This window comes from Panthera pardus, unplaced genomic scaffold, assembly GCF_024362965.1.
Source record: "Panthera pardus isolate Hobbes unplaced genomic scaffold, ASM2436296v1 HiC_scaffold_12, whole genome shotgun sequence".
In the NCBI taxonomy this organism is placed as follows: domain Eukaryota; kingdom Metazoa; phylum Chordata; class Mammalia; order Carnivora; family Felidae; genus Panthera; species Panthera pardus.
Genome location: NW_026526677.1, coordinates 76,770,658 through 76,790,053, shown reverse-complemented (window position 1 = coordinate 76,790,053; position 19,396 = coordinate 76,770,658). Strand labels below are relative to the sequence as shown.

The window sequence follows — 19,396 nt, the reverse complement described above, 5'->3', positions numbered from 1 at the left end:
TCCCATGCTCATGCTCTGTCTCTCCGTAATAAATAAGCGTTAAAAAAAAATTAAAAAAAAAAAAAGAATACTTCTTTGGATGAAATACATAGGAATCATTATGTAAGATCTAATAAATGTTAAGGATCTTTACCAACGTTGTAGTTGAAGAATTGGCCTTAAATCCTAGATCGTTTTGACCTGCAAGTCCAAGAATCTTCCATTTACACCACAGGTTCCCAGCTTTTGAGAGTAAGAAAATCCATTTAGGGTCCTAATATTCACTAATTAACTCTGTGGCCTTGACAGAAAATGTTATGGCCTCCATACCTAACGGATTTTATGAAGTCTTTGGGCCAGTCACACATACGATATATTTATATGTTTGCATTACTTTACTGGGTTGTATCTAGAAATTCCCTTTATTCATTGAGAGAATATCCCTAACCCGTAGAACATTATCAAAATAAATGCAATATCAAAACACGTTTCTTTGTAGTCTATTTTGAAAAATACATTGGTATTAATTTTAACCTATCAGCTAATGTGTGTCTCCCCCAACACTTAGGGGCTTGTATCCGAAAGACTCCAGGGAAGGTACACATATCTAACAAGGACCAGACAGTAATTGCAAACTGCTATAAGCTTCAGGTTTTCACTTCCGTACCTTTCCAAGTATACAGGAAGAAATGTTTTTAAAAGCTTTCCGAGGACTGAACATAGGCTCTGAGAAATGTAGAGCTGATTTTTAGCCACATACAACTGGAAGAAGAGAAAGTTGCAATTTATTAAAAAATTGAAAAGTATGTGATTTCATAATCCAGAAGATTGATTGGCTTTATACACATCGTGTACATTCTGACATAATGCTTGGTACTTTCAAGACTTTTAGAGGTCATTTTTGCCACTCACAAGGTCCCTTTCTCTTTTATAGACACAGTTTTGTTATGAGCGTTCCATCATTTACGCGCGTAGATATGCCGAGGCATGTGTGTTTGTACGTGGGTCTGTGTACACAAGACAAACCCTTGTGAATGTCTGTTAAAAAAAAAAAAAAAAAAAAGAAGTTTTTCCAGTTGTTTGTAATGGTCACTAAGTTGCTAACGTTGTCGTTTCTAGGTTCACGTAAATTTGCTTTTAATGGAAGCACGGATGCAAGCTGAACTTCTTTATGCCCTTCGTGCCATAACTCGGCATTTGACCTGAAGCATCACCCAGCGAAAACGTCATATGTGTGTAAAGACCTTTCCACACAAGAACATACATCAGAAGCTGTTTGTGATGGGCATCAAAAGTTATTCAATTCTCTAGTGTCAAAGTTTAGCCGTTCTCTTTGGCGGCTGTAATGTGCAATGATGTGTTTTATTTTTCTTGATGCTTAACATTACTAACAATTGCAAAAATAATACTGAGGAGCACTACTTTGCATTGTTTTATAGTTGGAGTTTTGGATACTGATCATAAATCACGAACCTGGTTTATTAATGCTTAACTTCAGCGCTTTTGGGTTTGTATGTATGTGTATTCTTTTATTTCCTTCTTTCTTTTTTTTATTATTATTATTTTTTTTTTTTTGGAATAAGGAAAAGCGCTTACAATCTGCTCAAGTGATTGTTTTTCAGATATTGGAATTCAGCAAAGAATGACCTCTTCTGGCCATTCTAAACTTTTAACGTTGTGTCCTAAATCTGATGGAGGAGAAGCATGCGCTGTTGAACTAAGCTGCTCACAGGACACATATCTGTGTCCCCAGGAGATTATTTGTCAGGCACTGTTTGTGGTTTTTGTTTGTTTGTTTGTTTTTGTTTTTTGGGTTTTTTTTTTTTTTTTTTTTTTTTTACTGCTATTGGCGATAACGTGAAATGTGATACAGCCATTGTCCATAATTTAATGTGAAATTAATCATGATGAATTCTATAGCATGCTACTGAAATGCCAAATTCAGCTCTTTTCTTTCTCTTCTGAAACAGAAGTTTCCGTTTTCCGTATCAGATGTATATATTAAAAGCAGAATTATGCACAATCCTTTCTATCACTAACAGTCCTCCTCAGTCATGTAAGTCATCAGCGCTCACAGAGCTGCTCACCGCTCATTCAGTTGGCACATGCAAGCCTGTACCCACACAAGACTGACCAAAAAAGTTTCTTTGCACGTTTTTCTTTTCTCATAGCGTTTTCTATATTGCAGTAAGCAGAGGAAGGTTAATATACTTGTATTTTTTCCTGGTAGCTTTTAGAACTTCTTTCCCATGATTTTTCTTCTAATAGGCTGAGGAGTTGAATATTCAGAGGTAACAATTGTGTTTCTATGCATTAATGTGATTGAACAGCAACAACAACAACAAAAAAAGTGCAATATGTCGGGAAAAAAATACTCAGCTGAACTTTCCCCCCATTATGTCATTGCAGAAGTGTCCTTGTAAACAGAGCCATAAAGAAATTTTGTTCAAATTTCTTTATTGCACAAGGCTTTTGCCTTACTGGGGTTGAACAATATTGTTTTCCTAATGCCAAAGCACCCCCCTTCCCCAGAAAAAAAAAAAAAATCTCTTTGGACAACTGGTTTAAAAAAGCTATCAAGTCTTAGGGGAGGAAGAAGCATCCAAAAAGTCACATTTTTGCATCGGTTTGTGTTGCCTGATTAGACTATCCTTACAGAGCACAATATTATGTGTTTCTAGCTTTAATTTGTATTGTGTTAATGAACCAGTGAAGTGCCTAAGAGATGCTTACAACTATCCAGTAGGACACGACCACACTGCTTAAACACTTTTTGGTTAACTAAGGGTGACTTGAATTTTCACAAATCTGCTAATTTTTTAAAAACAACTCCATTTTCTCATGGTAAATAATAGAGTCAAAATTCTCCATTAGAGTTCCCACAAAGATTTCATCAAAGACTGACTTATTTGTTGTATAGGACTTTTTCTCTCATGAAAGAATCTTGGGTTTTGTTAAGTCATTTTCCCCTTCCGTTCACTATCCTTTTCTGATACAGTACATTAGGTTGCTTTCTTTTAGAGTTTGTCCCAGATAAGAAAATAGAAAGATGACTGTAAACCTACTAACACAAGGTGGTTCTGCATTTTTAGATTCCAGGATCTCATTTGAAATCTTCCACGTGAGGAAAAAATCGCTAATATTTTTTAAGACAGGGTGGTTTATTTAAAGATATCATTCAGAGAATTCATGCCAGATCTCTTCTGTTTATTGCATATGCCATATGTTGACTTCATTCGGCATCACATCATGTAGATATGTCTGTTAACTGCAAGGAAAGTATTTAGGAAAATGATAAAACACGGATAATAACATCAATGCATATTTGACTTCCCTAACCTTAGAACTTTCGAGTTGAGGATATCTTTTATTCTTGATGTTTTTTTATTTTGTTTTGTTTTTTAACTACAATCCTTTCAGTTAATAACCCTGTATTATTGTGCAGGTGACCTGTATTACAGGATAAAAAAGGATCTTTATAAAATGGAAAAGAAGGAGAAATTCTCACAGAAAAACCATTATGAGCTTTAGACCAAAAGGGGAAACAAGGTGTACGTAATGAAAATGGCCACTTAGTTTTTGTCTTTTTTTTTTTTTTTTTTTTTTTTACCCCAGAAATGGAAGTAGTTGGAGTTTGGGTTTTGGAAATATTAGTGCCTTTACTAGATCTCTTTTCTAGCAGAGTTTCTTTTTAGCTCAGCATTGCTCTACTCATCAGTAATCAGGAACGTAAATTGACTTGGAACTATAAACAAAAACAAAACAATGTCTTTATGAACCTCAGTGAACCAGCCTAGAAAAATTGACTTCCGAAGGTGCTGGGGCACCTACTGAGACGCAGCACGCACAACATGAGTACCATTTTACAGCGAGGTTGCTGTGAACTTTCTCTAATGCAGACTTGAAATTCTGATGCGGTTTTCCAGGGTGGTATTTTTTCAGAGTATTGAATTTACTATGTAGTAATTTATAGTATAGCTTTTTATATTAAAATGTGATATTTTTCAAAGAGATATCTGGTTCAATTAGTGTAACGATATGATTATACGATACGCTAACCTCCACCTTGGGGCTCACATTGTGCCAAACTTAAATGTGCAAGTGTACTTGGAAAAACAGCACATGTGACTGTGAATTCTCTAACTTCGTTGCTTATTACGTTGAAATTAGTCTAACAAGCCACTGATAATCTGCCTGGTTGATGTCTATTTACTTCCCGGCTTCCCTTGTCATTCTTAATTTCTCAGAGCACCTTAGGAAATACCTAAATAAAGACTCTCCCACCTGAACGTCAATCTGATCTGTAAACTGATCCCTTGACTGTGGGGTTGGCCAGGCAGCTGGCCCCCTGGATCCTTCAGCTTCGGTCTCCTCCGATGGATCCTTGATAATCAGAGGAAACGAGGCTTGCTGAGATGAGACCACTCATTACCTTCTTTACCTTTTTGAACCAAGCATGTTGTCTCAGTCTCAGGAAGAATCTTTGTCCCATCCGGGGTACTTTTACAATAAAAGATGGCTAATGTGGAATCTGGGCCATGGCCTTGGCCTTTAGTTATGGCTTTAAACCCAAACAATGGCAGAGCAACACAGGGCTGTTTTCAAACAGAAAACTCAGTGGAAGCTTTATATTAAAATCATATTTGAACCAGAGCCCCTATTTTAATTGTTAGGAAGTCCCCTAAGGATTTTAAATTCTTCTAAAAACTAAATCACATTAGTCTACAGCAGCTTTTCCCTTTTCCACCTTACAGAGTTTTGTTTTGTTTTGTTTAATCCAAAATCCTAGATTCTTAGGCCGCAGCAAAATAAAATGATCAGCAAACAATCAAAGATCTATACTTAAAAATAGTTCACCACTTTAGTGCACAGTGCATGCATGTGTGAAGGTAAGATTCTTTTAAACTCGTAAATCCGGTTCATCGGGGACAAAAATTAATTTCAGTGCATGTTATAAGAATGATTTGCACTGTGATAGTAAAATGAGGTTTTCGTTTTGTGTTGTGTTTTGAAGACGATTCTAAATCATCCCTCTGGAAAGCAAGACCTTAAACTCTTCTCTTTACCTAATGGACTTTTTCTTCTTTTATGCAAATAGACGGTCTTGCATGGAGTAAAAAGTATGCAACAGTAACGTTGTATAAATAGCATATGAAATTTTCTTAGTAGTATAATGCAACAGCACCCTGAAAGACACGGGGCCCCACAGTTCGGATCGAGTGTTAAGTCACCTAATTTGTATAATCAGAACCTATTCTCGGTGGCCGTCATTTTAATCTGTTTCCCTATCGTATCCCTCTGGAGACAGAGAATCAAATGACGTCGTCTTTCCTCAGAGCAGTACTGTAACATGAATGTATCCCTCTCAGTCCACAGAACTGCAACGCCCCCCTGTGTGTGGAGCCTACGTCCACGCTGATTTGGCTTAGTTAGTAGTGTCTGCTCAGGTGAGAAGTAGAACAAACATCGCTGGGGTGAAACGGATCCTAGAGGTGGAGGCAGAGCCCTGTGAGGAAGGAGAAGGTTTTCAGTGAACGCGTGGAACGTTCGAGCGTGGCCATCCTCAGCATCGTGCGCCTGATATTAAGGAACATTCCCATGTGGGAGTTCCTATCTGCATTCAGTCCACCCTTTCCTGCCTGCTTTCTTCCCCCAAGTGCCTCAACCTCTACATGCTCGCCATCTTCCCCTTCCCTCAGCCCATCTTGGTCTGAAGGCCTCTTCACAATCCAAACCAAACATCACCAGCCACCTGCTGATAGTCACCAGCATTTACTTTTCTGAGTTCCTTTTTCTGCACTCGTTAGGAATAGGACTTTGTCCCCGCTCCTCTACATCCCCCAGTCATCCAGCGACACGTCGGCTAACCTTCTCCATAGACACCCTAGCAGATATTATGCAGCACCGAGTGTAATCCTGTCCATCCCATACTCGAATACCCTTTCCCGGCTGCCTCTACCTCATCCCCAAAGAGCCTATAAATTCAGAGTATCCAACCTTTTCATGGATTCACTCTCTGTTGTTCAGTAATGCTACTTCCATATTTTAATAAATCTTAGAAGATTTTTGCCTTCTATCAAAGTAGAAGTCTTTATATTTATACACGATACAGAAATGAAACTATTTCTACCATGCAGAATTTAGCATTTAGCAGGACTGTAAAGTGATTGATTGAGTTACCACCCTAACCTGGATCTATATTAGGTAATAAATACTGGTGTTAGTCCAAGTTATTTGAATGTAAATGAACAATTCTCTAGCAATCCAGACTGATGTGTAACCCCTCGGGGAAACAGGAAATTTCTGGCATATCCATGGGTGTCGTTACTTGGGCCTTGAAACACGCTTCTAAGAGAAGGACGTATGATAAAGAGTGTTGAGGTGGTCCCATTGGATCGCAGAAGCCCATTTGATATATAACATAGATAAAATACCACACAATTGGGTACATAAGGGTTTTTGAACAAGCTCTCCTGGATTAGACTAGGCTTCTAGCCCCCATTCCTAACTTGTGTTCTCCACGGGGGAGAAAAGTACTATGGGGTGAAAAGGGAATGCATTGACTTTGTAGTCTTTATTCCCCTGGCTGCAGTTCGGGTATATCCAGACTGTCCTTAAGGAACAAGTGCACAGAAGAAGCAACAACAGTTCTTCCTCTCCAGCCAGTGTGCACCCTGTTCATGGCTGACGACTCTGTCCGGTTTCTAACACGGGGCATGTTCATCTACAGATGGCTGGCTGACCCGGTGATGAACCACCCTGTTTGGAAGTGTAGATTAATACAATCTGTGGTGGCATTTGAATGCTTTACGTTCCATTCGTGAACAACCCAACCTGATGGCAGAGTCTCACAGATGCCTTTAAGGTTCCCAGGAGTGAATCGATGCCTCATTGAGAAGTGACACTTAATAATGGAGACCGAAGGGATGGTTCTCGCAAAATCGTATGTGGTGAAGGGTTCATTCTAGCTTAAATTAATTCTGGCTGCACCACCATGAAATACAGAACTAACAAAGAAAAAAATACAGGGGTGGGGGAAGAAGGAGTATCTGATTTTTTTCAGTGCTTGTGGAAATCTTTGAGGTAACGATATGCATACTATAAAATAGCCTTTAGAACAAACACCCCATTTTACTTCTAACTTATAGGACAACATCAAACATTAGTGAGTCTAAGTACGATAAATATAATTTTTGGTATATAAATTTTGCTAAAACAGTCTATTTTCTTGCATCCCTCAGCTTACCCTCTTAGAAATGAATGTATAATTTCCACAGAAAGATTATCAAAGGGAGAGAGAATCTCTGGTATGTAATGCTAAAGTATTGTTCATGAATTCTGATTAGCTAAGTGTATGCACTATGACATTTAGCAGATATCTTTCTTAATCAGTCTTTACAGATTTTCCACTGACTTCCAAATCTTGTAAGGAAGGACCCAAAGGTAGGATAAAGGAAACCTATCAGTTGGGTAGCCAAGTCATTTCCTTTGTAACATTGAGAGACTATTTTCTCCTTTCTGAATTTCACTGGTTCTCTAAAATTAAAGGTAAGAGTTCACTGGTACCCTTGTTCATCAAGGCAAGTGATCCAAACTCTCTATCTCGTGCACATATTTTCTTTGCATCCGCATATCTTCTCTGGAAAGAAAATACGATTTTTCCCTTCCTCTTTCTCTTCATATGTACTCTTTTCAACTCAAAATAAGACAGACACAGGAAACAAATCAAGCCAGTTCGGCATCATCTCCATGCTAATAGAATAGTCCCATCCACATGCACAGTTTGAGCAAGGTAAAAAAGAACCTTGTCAGGTCAACTCGGAACCTGGCCTTGCTTCTTGGATTAGCTCCTTCGAACCTGAAAATAACTTTCCTGGTCATGGAAGAACTGGATGTATCCTTTAGCTTATGAAATAGGATTTGAACTTGAAATCTTTTTTTTTTTTTAAATCCTGATTCTGCAGGGCAGCTACATAATGAATGTATATATTAAGACTTTGTAGCTGAATTGCACATGAAATCAGATTGCCAACTTCTTGACTTTCAATTTTAGACATCATTTTATCCTTAAGTTGTGAGCGATATATGTAGCATGCTGTGAAACGTCTATTATAGTTCTTTAATTCATCAGTATTAATACAGAATTATCTTTTGCGTTCCTTGGTACTTTTTATTCAGTGTAATCAGAAGCTGTGATGTTTTGCCTTTGTAGTCCTGTGCTTTGTTACTGTAATTTTTTTTTTTTTTTACGAAGCACGTGACTTTGGACTAATGTGAGGCAGATGACATGATCTTTAAGACTGCTATATATATCAGTCTCTTACTATATAAGGTTTTCAATTAGAATAAGCTTTTATCAAATAGATCATTGATGCAATTTAGGATTCACGCAGTTTTCAGCGTCCAATGGCGGTCTTATATTTATAGTTTCAATTCTGAAGATAGCAAACTTGATAAACAGCCACTTTAAACTTGTTCTGGCAAACCAGACCCTGCTCTAGATGTAGTAGTCTAAGGTAGTTAACCATATAAGCCTTTTCAACTATTATGCCCTCCACAGAGTCAGCAGTTAAGGAGATTATAGAACCCATGAAAGCTTTTTGTATGTATAAGTAGGTTTTATTTTTCTTATGTTGCTGATTTTACAATTCTGACTAAAGCTGACCTGAATGGATCAGTTTATGTGTAATATTCTAGTGCTTTAATGGCTTTTTTTTTTTTTTTTTGGAGGGATGGGTAATATTATTTGAACAGATGCAGAAGGAACTGTTAGTGAGTCAAGACAAACACATTTGAAATAAAGGAACTGTGTATTAACATGTTAACAATTCATAACTGCACTTTTTATGACATTTTGAAAATCTATTTATAGGTACAGAACAATGGGTTTTGTTAAACTGTATCACATTTATACTTGCAGAAATTTATTTCATTGTTATTAGTAGGAATTTTATTGGTTCAATAAAATTGGCAAAACTGATCCTTGATTATTTGCTTTTATATATTTACATTTTTATTGGAGTAGCATTCTTGCGTAGGTTTGTTTCTGCTCAATTACTGAGACATGCGTTCGGAAAGACATCACAACAGTAAGTCGTTTTTTCCCCGAATTCCTGACCCACAGATTTCTGGTGACAGTTCTTATTATCACTTGGTATTGTATTAATGGAATATTGCAATAGCGTTAAGTTGTGCAAAATATATAAATCCTGTTACCTTTTTAAATGTCATTTGTGAGGGGCACCTGGGTGGCTCATTCAGTTGAGCGTCTGATTTCCGCTCAGGTCACGATCTCCCGGTTCAGGAGTTCAAGCCCCATCAGGCTCATTGCTGTCAGTGCGGAGCCTGCTTCAGATCCTCTGCCTCCCCCTCCGTGCCCACCCCCCCAAAAGCATAAAATGTCAGTTGTGATCACAGCAAGAGGCAAATTAATTTCACCATTGTCTCTTGTGAGCCAAAACAGTAATGTAGAATGGGAATGGAGCATTGAACCTGGGGTCAGAGCCTGGCTTCGAAACTTTGTCTTTGTATTCCAGTGTTAGCTTTGTGACCCTAGAAGTAATTTAATCTCTGTGATCCATGATTTCCACACCACAGTCTGAGGGGAGTAATACCTCCTTGACGTGGCTGAGAATTAGGTGAAATGTAGCCATGGATTCGAAATATACATACAGTGGTGAGTTTGAGCAGCTAAATGAGAAAGCCTGAAAGCAGTGTTGTGGCTAATTGAAACAGATAAGAACAGATGGGGAAAGGGAGGTTATAATGTGTAATGGGAAGTGATGGTAAAGTCCCAAGTAGAAATGTAAGATAGGCTTTTGGAAAGCTACAGAGGATGTGTAAAGTCTTTCATGTAGGGTTTTCTAAGCCAAATCCTAATTTTGATTTATGCTGATTACATAAAAATCCCTATCAAAGGCGAGCGCTTTCCCTTTGTGCTGCCTGTCCAGCTGTAAGGGAGGATCGGCAGAAACCACCTCCTTGCTGATGAGAGTCTGTCTGTTTCAATAATATGCAACGTCCGGGGGAGAATTAGGGGAGGGCACATCCGGCCAACTCAGCCAGCAGCCTGGCCCTTCCCCACGGCCTCCCTCAACTCAAAATCCCCCTTTTGAACACTGGTTCCCTGAGAATTTGTTAACCCTGAACCATTTTTTAAAGTGAAATAAAAGTCCATGTTTACGTGTATGCTTGGTCGTTTCACATACACGATCTCATTTATGTCTCATGGTAACTTTGGAAAGAGCCACTGTGTCCATTTTGCAGACGAGGAAGTTGAGCCTTAGAGAGCTTTGTCTGCCTAAGAGTTGGCACCTAGAAGAGTCACAGTGAGGACCTGAAGTCGTCTTTCTAATATCACTTTTTATACTAAACTTCCCCACCTTTATTCAGCCTATGCTTCTTACTTGATGATGTAAGTACCATCAGCATGATATTTTACTAAAAAATGAAAGGCTGGTCCATGCTCCAAATAAGAGGTTAGAGAAATTTCCTCTCTGGGTAACTTGCAACTTTTTTGAGTTTTAAAAAATAGGGGTTTTTTTGTTTGTTTTTTTCTTCCAGTCCTGTAGGGGCGCTTCTATTTAAAAGACAGTCCCCAGGGAAAGTTTCCCAGACCAATTATATCAAATCAGTAGCTGTAAATTTAAAAGCTAAAAATTTTTCCCAAGAGAACAAGCCTGATCCTAAAGAAGACTCAGGAAAATTTAAGAATGTATTGCATTTCCGGGGTGCCTGGGCGGCTCAGCTGGTCAAGCGTCCAGACTCTTGGTTTCGGCTCAGGTCATGATATCACAGTTCATGAGTTCAAGCCCCACATCAGGTTTCACGCTGACAGTGTGGAGCCTGCTTGGGGTTCTTTCACCCCCTCTCTCTCTGCCCCTCCCCTGCTCACTCTCCCTAAATAAATAATTAAAAAAAATTTTTTTAATGTATTGCATTTTTATTCTTAGGAGCACTCTACTATTTGGTGGAAGTTACCCATTCAAAGTCATAGTTTCTAATGCACCTAACTTTCTCACTATGGATGGAGAAGAGAAGTCAGTGGCAGAAAATGTCTCTTTTCCCTAATCTCACATCCTTGACCTGTGTCAAAACACAGGTGAGCCAAACCTCTCCACAGAACTCTTTCAAAGGAAGGTGAGGCTAGACTTCTTCATGCTCCCTGTTTGGCATCAGCCTGCTCCTGAAATAAACATTAACAAATCCGTCATCTTCGTTTCAAGGCGGAATTTCGGAAAACGGCCCTGGTTACACAACTTTCCACCACCCATTAACTCTCTCCTTCACTTGGTCAGATGCATTCGTGCACGCCTCTTGTACACCCATTGCACAGTCACGGTGGCCTCTTGCTAACTCCCTCCCGCCTTCCTGCTGAGGCCAGTTGTAGGCCTCTGGCCAGGTTGGAGGCACTGGCCAGGTTCGATGGGGGAGAATGTTCGATGGGCCGTGGACAGCTGGCTTCTGGCTTCTGGCCCTGGGGATGCTCCGAGTGAGTGCTCGTGGCAGGATGCCAGAGCCAACCGCCTTTGCACGAGGCGTGTATAACCAGTACTGACCAGCACATTGACAAGGCAGTGCGAGATAGGAGCTTAGAAAACACATCCTAGAATAAATTCAAATCTCAGTGCCGCCATTGCTAGCTATCTGGCCTTGAACAAGGAACTTAATGCTGTGGTTTCTCTGCTTCCTCAACTGTAAACTGCAGATCACAATATTAAGAAGGACATAGCCCCTGTCCTTAAGAAAGGGGAGGTACGGGTAGGAAGAAGGTAATATAGCGACATCAGACAACATAGAAAAGAATAAAGTAATCGTTTGTAGCCCGGGGTCATAAAAAGAGCTATCATTTACCAAGAACCTTCTCTCAGTGTCAGGAACTTTGAAGACATTATTTTATTATAATCTGCAAGTGGGTATTTCCTCCAGTTTAAAGAGTTAAAAAAAGGGGCGCCTGGGTGGCTCAGTCGGTTGAGCGCCGACTTCGGCTCAGGTCACGATCTCGCGGTCCGTGAGTTCGAGCCCCGCATCGGGCCCCTGTGCTGACAGCTCAGAGCCCGGAGCCTGTTTCAGATTCTGTGTCTCCCTCTCTCTGACCCTCCCCCATTCATGCTCTGTCTCTCTCTCTCAAAAATAAATAAACGTTAAAAAAAATATATTAAAAAAAAAAAGTTAAAAAAAAATAGGCTGAGCAAAATGAAGTGACTTGTCTAAGGTCAAACAGGTGGATGGTAGAACCACCCTCAGGTTTGTCTAGCTTGAGTTGCTCTTCTGTCTCTGCTACGCCATCACATTCTGCTTGGTGTTCTGAGTGAAGGTCTAACGGGCGCTTGTAGAATTGCTACGATTTGGATTTGCAGACTGCAGAACGGCACATTTAGGTAGAGAAGCCAGAGGGAGCAAGCCCCCGAGCGCCATGCTCAGGCCATGGGTGTGCCACTTTGCATTAGAAGATGAATTTGGAAAGTGTAATTTGCTCAGACTGTGCAGGGTCTTAAGGGTTAGGCTAAAATACGTGTACTTATTCATGGATGAAAGCCATTTTCAATAGGTCTTGAGCGCGGGAATGGACATGTCCCGCTTTGAAACCACAGCATCTCCTTGACAACCAGAGCCTGACTAGAATTTCAGGGCCTCGTGGAAGCAGGTAGCTGGGATGCCGTCTTTGGGAGGTGTCCTGAGTATCTTGAATAATTTCCTGAATATTTTCGCACATCCCCGACGGTGATGTATGGCACACCCTCACTGTACCGGAATGAGATCCTGGAAGCCATACTGTAGACATGCAAGGCCTTCCCTTCCCACGCAAGACCCGCCTGATGCCCGGGACCAACCCGAGAGCCGTCAGAAGGGAACTTCGTGCTTTCTGGCTGTGCATTACCTAAAGTTCAGGTAGATTGTTTGCATAAATGCAACAATTAATGTCCTGCCAGCAGCCACAACCTTTGAAATGTGACTTTAACAACTTATCAAGGAGTAGAGCCTATTTTTCTTGGTTCGTCTTGTGACTTGGTGTGGCCCACAGTATGGCAGAAGTGACATTGTATAAGTTGCAGACCTAGGTTCTAAGAAACCTCGCATGCGTCTGCCCTCTCTCGGAATCCTGCCGTGCCTGGGGCCAGGCTGCTGGAGGATAGGACACCTGCAACGAGTTGATCCAGATACTCTGGCCAAGGCCTTGGGTAGAGAAGCTCACCCAAGATCAGTAGTCGTTAGCTGACCTCCACCTGACTGATAGCTCACTGAGCTCAGTGCAGATAAGCATAATCACCCAGGCGACCCAGACACATGAGCATACCTCATTATTCCTACTGAGGTTCTCTGCTTGAATGTCAGACAGCATTGTCGTGGCAACAGGTAGCTGGTGTCGTGTACGTGCTGGATGTGGTCAGTACTGCACGCCGTACAGAATCTGCATTGGGAAATTTCTTGCTCAGATCGCAGTTCATGAAGGATAGCCTGGAGAATAGTCTTAGGGATTTTCATTTGTATCTCCAGAGTCAATGCAGTTAGGAACTTACCAATCAGCCCTTTGTCAGAATGTCCATCTTTGCGAGGTTGATATATCACATTCCTACTAAGCTTGTTCTTAGGTCTTCACCCTCTATACTTTGGGCCCTTAAGCATGACTGTACCCATACCTGGCCTGGTGAGGTCAGGGCCGAAATATCCAAACTTCAGAGGATAAGAATGACTGAGGAGCTTTTTAAAAATCCAGATTCAGGGAACCACCCGCAGCAATTCTGACTGAGTGAGTACAGGCCTCCATTTTTAAAATCTCAAGTAACCGGGGGCCACATAGTCAGACCTGGAAGGAAAATGGTTGGGTTATAAGAACTTTACAGTTCTGGGGCGCCTGGGTGGCTCAGTCGGTTAAGCATCTGACTCTTGATCTCGGCTCAGGTCATCATCCCAGGGTCACGGGATCGAGCCCCATGTTGGGCTCTATGTGACAGCATGGAGCCTGTTTGGGATTCCCTCTCTCTTCTCTCTCTCTCTCTCTCCCTCCCTCCCCTGCTTGTGCTCTCTCTCTCTCACTTTCAAAATAAAAAACATTAAAAAATTTAAAAAAGAACTTCACAGTTCTAAATGTACTAAAACTACAATACAGGTACACACCACGGAAAAAGAAAAAGGAAATAAACCACAGAAGGACAAGTGGCTACAGAAAGTAATGATGAAATCATGAATGGGGGTAGGTACAAGGAAAAGGAATAGTTTTCTCCAGGCATCTCAGTGAAGGTTCCTGCTATACTTTTATTGCTCTCTCAGGTGGAGTGTAGGCCAAATTAATAGTTCTCAACCCTGGGGACTTTAAAAATACTGATATCTGAAAACGATCCCCCACCCTGAGACTTTGATGGAATTAGTTTGAGTTGCGTCCAGGTCAATTGGTTTTGAAATCTCTCCTGGTGATTCCAATGCCCGGCCCATTTTGAGAACCAGCGGGCAGAATTAGAACACATCCCACTTGAAGAGATTTCTTTCTTAACAGTGGAAAAAATTGCAGCCCTGATTTACCACACTGACCTGCAGGCAGAATGCGGAGAAGAAAGATTAGGCAGAAACGAAAAAGAATTCCCAGCCGCTTCTAAGACGGCGTCCTCACGGTGGGATCTCAGAAGTGCTGGGAAGGTGAACAGGGAAACACACACCCATCTCACGGGACCCCTAGGAAAAGAAGACAAGCGCCCCTGCCCGCTTCTGAGCAGAGCACCAGTGCACATTGAAGTCATTCTAGATTTCTCTACATTTTTATATCTGTATTTCTATGTATCTACATTGCTGTGCCTATATGTGTACTTACCAGGATGGTGCATGAGCTACATTGTGTCTTCTGTCATCACTCTGCTACCTGTAACTTTGTGGTAAGAATGAAATACACCCATGAAAAAAAGACATAGGGGGAATCTAAAAATTAAACGGACTCTGCTTTCGGTGGATGAATGGATAAAGAAGATGTGGTATATATGCACAATGGAGTATCACTTGGCAGTCAAAAAGAATGAAATCTTGCCATTTGCAAGCACGTGGATGGAACTGGAGCGAAATTAGTCAGAGGAAGACGAATATCATATGACCTCACTCATACGAGGACTTTAAGATACACAACAGATGAACATAAGGGAAGGGAAGCAAAAATAATATAAAAACAGGAAGGGCAACAAAACATAAGAGACTCTTAAATATGCAGAACAAACAGAGGGTTACTGGAGGGGGTGTGGGAGGGGGGATGGGCTAAAGGGGTACGGGCCACTAAGGAATCTACTCCTGAAATCATTGTTGTACCATATGCTAACTAACTTGGGTAGAAATTTTAAAAAAAATTAAATGGACTATGCTAGACTGTAGTCTAAATTGTGGTTCTCAAACCTTCCCTCGGAGCATCAAAATCTACAGGAAAGTTCCTTAAAAATAAACATTCCTGGAAACACTCAGATTTACTGGATTAGACTGGAAGGTAAGGGCTCAGACGGTTTCCCTTTCTATGAGCTCTGCAGACAAATTTTTATGCATTCAGCACCATCCCTCGAAGTCCTGCTTTTGAGAACCATGTAGCTTTTGGGAGCAAGTCTCCTTAGACCACATTATCCACAGAGTTACATGCCCTTAAATGCACCTTGACTGCCTATACTCTCTCTGTGTTCAGTATTGGACTGGGAAACCAGATGGGGTCCAGGAGCTGACTGGGAGGCTGGGAGGTGAGCAGGGGAGGGGGAGGTTGTGGGCTTCAGAAGCCCCTCCACCCTGACTGTGGGCACCAGGCATGGTGGTGATGGAGGCAAGATAGCTGGTACAGCCTGTCTACTTCCTGGGCTCTCGTGGGGCCTCTAGCTGCTCAGAGCTGTACTGGCCTGACTTTTCCGAAAGGAATATGCCCCTTCTCATCTCAGAATAGTAGATTCTAACCAACTCCTTCCACTGAACCCTGCTACGTAATACAGGATTCTGTAACTCTTTCTACCAATTCTGCCTGTGGCCCCCAAAAGGATTCAGGAGAAGGTAAAGTGCCCCCGTATGCCAAAGTGGAATGATGCCCCATGTATTCGGGACTGGCAACAGAGGTGACCCTAATCCTCTCGGCGACCCTTCCTCCAGCCCTGCTACTGGCTATGAAAGAGCCGAGAGAGAAGAGTTCTTTCTTTAGAAAGAACTGGGCTCGAGTCCCAGCTCCCTTCACAGAGACCACTCTGAGGAATTTATACATGTCTTGGGGAGTTTAGGGAAACTTACAGATTGCTATTCAACTCCACTCTAAGGAAGCACACAGCAAAACTGTGGCCTGGGCTTCCCTGGTGGGCAGGCCAGCCCGGGAGAGAGGGCAAGGGGCAGACACAACTACCCGCCCAGCACCTGCCATGGCAAGGATGTCCGCTCCCCTTACGGAGGCCAGGAGGGGTAACCAGGCTGCAGCATTTGAAGGGACACTGTTTAGGAAGAGCACCCTTGGGGCGCCTGGGTGGCTCAGTCGGTTGAGCATCTGACTCGGGCTCAGGTCACGATCTTGTGGTTCTTGAGTTCGAGCCCTGTGTTGGGTCACTGCTGTCAGCACTGAGCTTGCCTCAGATCTTCTGTCTCCTCCCCCCCTCCCCTCCCCTGCTCCTGCTCTCTCAAAAATAAAAAATAAACATTAAAATGTCTGCACTGAGCCTGCCTCGGATGCTCTGTCCCCCCCTTCCCCTCCCCTGCTCGTGCTCTCTCAAAAACAAAAAAATAAGCATTAAAAAAATAAAAGAGGAAGAGGATCTGCCAGAGTAAGGTTGCCCGCCCCACCCCACCCCCAAACACAAACATAGGCCAGACTGGGGAGAGGGTCCGCAAGAGACCACCCCCAGAGTACGTCTTCCGATTGCATCCACTGTGGCCTGCGCTGTTGGCTTTTATTATAAGAGCAACAAAAGCTACAGCAGAGTTTAAAACTGTGTGTGGAGGAGGGAGGAAGGAAGGATAGGGACATGATGGGATTTGCATTTCAAGAACATTCTGGAGGGGGCACAGAGAATGGAGGGGCCCAGAATAGAAGTGTGAAGGCTGGTTTAAGGAGGCAGGCAGAGCAGTAAGAGGTGCAGGTGGCACCCACTGGGGTGGGCGCTGCACAGAGGGTGAGAGTAGATGGATTCCAGGACACGTGAGGAGTAGCCGCAAGCACACAGATGGGGGGGGACAGGCGTAAACAGTAAGAAGATGTCAGGACGACCCCCAGGTTCTTGCCTGGCCCAAGTCGCCACCTGCTGGAGCCACTTAGAGAACACGGGAGGGGGCCAAGTCATAGGGAAGAGACCATGTGTCTTTTGCCTTGGTCCCTGGGGGTCTGGGGTGCCTTTAAGACACACAAAAATGTCACGTAGGTGAGCTGAAGCTCTGCTCCTAGGTGCGATGGCTTAGGATGAAGAGTGAGGGTTGAAGGTGACCTGAAAGCCAGCCTGGAGGCCAGGACGAGGAGAAGGCACTGTGCCAGGTTAGGAGGTAGCAAAGGGACTCCCAGAGACGCAGGCAGAAAGGCCTCGTGCCCCACCTGTTCTCAGTGGGAGCCACACAACAGGAGATAAATACATATGCTCCCGGGGACTTTGCAATCCACAAAACAATAGAACTACAAATCGCAGTAAGTGTTGTAAAGGGAAAGACAGGGGGAATAAGGGTGAATTGTGACGCAGGGAAGGGTTGTTGGAGGAGGGGACGTTCCGCAGATCAGCTCCTCTCCACTGGGATGCTAATGGGGGGCCGCTGGTCCCAGGTAAATACGCCCCAGGATCCACGTTGATTTCTTTAATTCCTGGATTGAAGACACCAGTGCACAGGGAACAGGGACGTGTTTGGGGAGGAGGGGTGCTCCTGGTGCCCATTGTCTGCCTCCCCACTGGAGCCCATTCTTCCCTCCCCAGCAACTGCCAGGAGGTGCTGAGGACCCATGGGGACCCACTGACTATTTTTGACCAGTGAGTGTCTCCCAAAAGAAGGGGACAGGACTGGTGGGATTGGCCCAAGACGAATGTCTGGCCGGCCATCAATAGGTGGAGAGAAGGTACCACAGGCCCTGGTCCAGTTGGAAGATGTTTGGGCTCTTGTCCACAGCCTAGGGACATGTACAACCTGGCCTGCACTGACCCGTGAGGGAGCCAAGCCCTTGTTCAAAGTAAAGTGACAGAGAGGGTGTCAGGTACCACTCAGCCCTGCCAAGCAGTCTGCAAAGAAATGCTAACTGGGGTTGCCATGGTGATTTTTGTGGTGAGGGCACCAGGGATTCTGATAGCCTTGGAGATACAGCCCAAGACTTTTCCTGCCCAGGCTGCCTGAAATACACCCCAGACTAAAGGTGCATTTCTCCACCTAAGGTCCCTGTCGGACTGCTTTATTGGATTTCTTTAATTTAATTCTTTGCAAAGTAAACGGTGTGGTATTATTCATACACAATCCCATTTAACCAAGGCAAATGAGAAGCACCCTTGTAAGGCGGCAGCCTTAAACACTGTGAGAAAGCACCAAGTCACTGTGAAGGGAGTCCTTAGGCTCTGGCCTCAGATCCAGATTTAAATGTTTATTTCTTTTTGAGAGAGAGAGAGCGGGGGAGGGGCAGAGAGAGAAGGGACAGAGGATCGGAAGCCGCCCCGCCTGACAGCAGCAAGCCCAATGCGGGGCTTGAACTCTCCAAGTTCGACCTGAGCCCAAGTTGGATGCTGACCTGACTGAGCCACCCAGGCGCCCTCCCGGGACTCAGACCCAGATTCAAAGCCCAGCTCTGCCACCTACCGGCTCCGCCCCAACTGGTTCTGTGACCTTGGGCAGATTCCACAACTTCATCTTCCTTCTCAGTCTTCTAGAATGCGGATAATAGAACTTCCTTCCCAGGGATGTTTTGAGAATTCAGCGAGATAATGCCTGTAAAGGACTTGATGATAATAGGAGTAATTATGATGCTAATGTTGACTGCACACTTACAGTACACCTGATACGGTCAAAGCGGTTTACATGAATGAACGAGTGAAAGAATGACCTATTTCCCAGAAGTCCAGGCCTTTTTGCCTGGTCCCGCCTCTCCACATTCTTCCTTGTGCCCTTCCCCCCTCCTTAAGCCCAATACAGGGCCTTGACTGCAGCCACACTGGCCTCGCTCCTTCTTACAGCCCCCACCTTCTCTCCTGCCTCTGACCACAGGCTCCAACTGGGCTCCCTCCCACCACCTCTGTCTCCCCAACTCCTACTCGCTTTTCAGGTGCAAACCAAACGTCCCCTTTTCTTTGAAGCCTCCGGGGGCTGCAGGCAGGCCGCAGTCAGCTGCACCTTCCTCAGCGCTCCCACACACTTCCTCCACACCTAAGACTGATAAACACAAGCGCTGAGCAATGCGCTGAAGTCCCTTAGCTTTCTAAACCCATCAAATAACCGCAGGGACCCTATAATGCAGGTTTTATAATTG

At 43.2% G+C, this 19,396-nt stretch overlaps 1 protein-coding gene across 1 annotated transcript in view; it reads left to right on the top strand.

Annotated features, from left to right (window-relative positions):
* SESN3 (sestrin 3) overlaps nucleotides 1–8,959 on the top strand; it is a 73,270-nt gene extending 64,311 nt beyond the window's left edge. Inside the window, exon 10 of the mRNA XM_019450147.2 lies at nucleotides 1,099–8,959. Within this exon, the coding sequence (XP_019305692.1) occupies nucleotides 1,099–1,185 (87 nt within the window). The 3' untranslated portion in view covers nucleotides 1,186–8,959. The remainder of the gene's footprint in view (nucleotides 1–1,098) is intronic.
* Nucleotides 8,960–19,396: the final 10,437 nt, after the last annotated feature.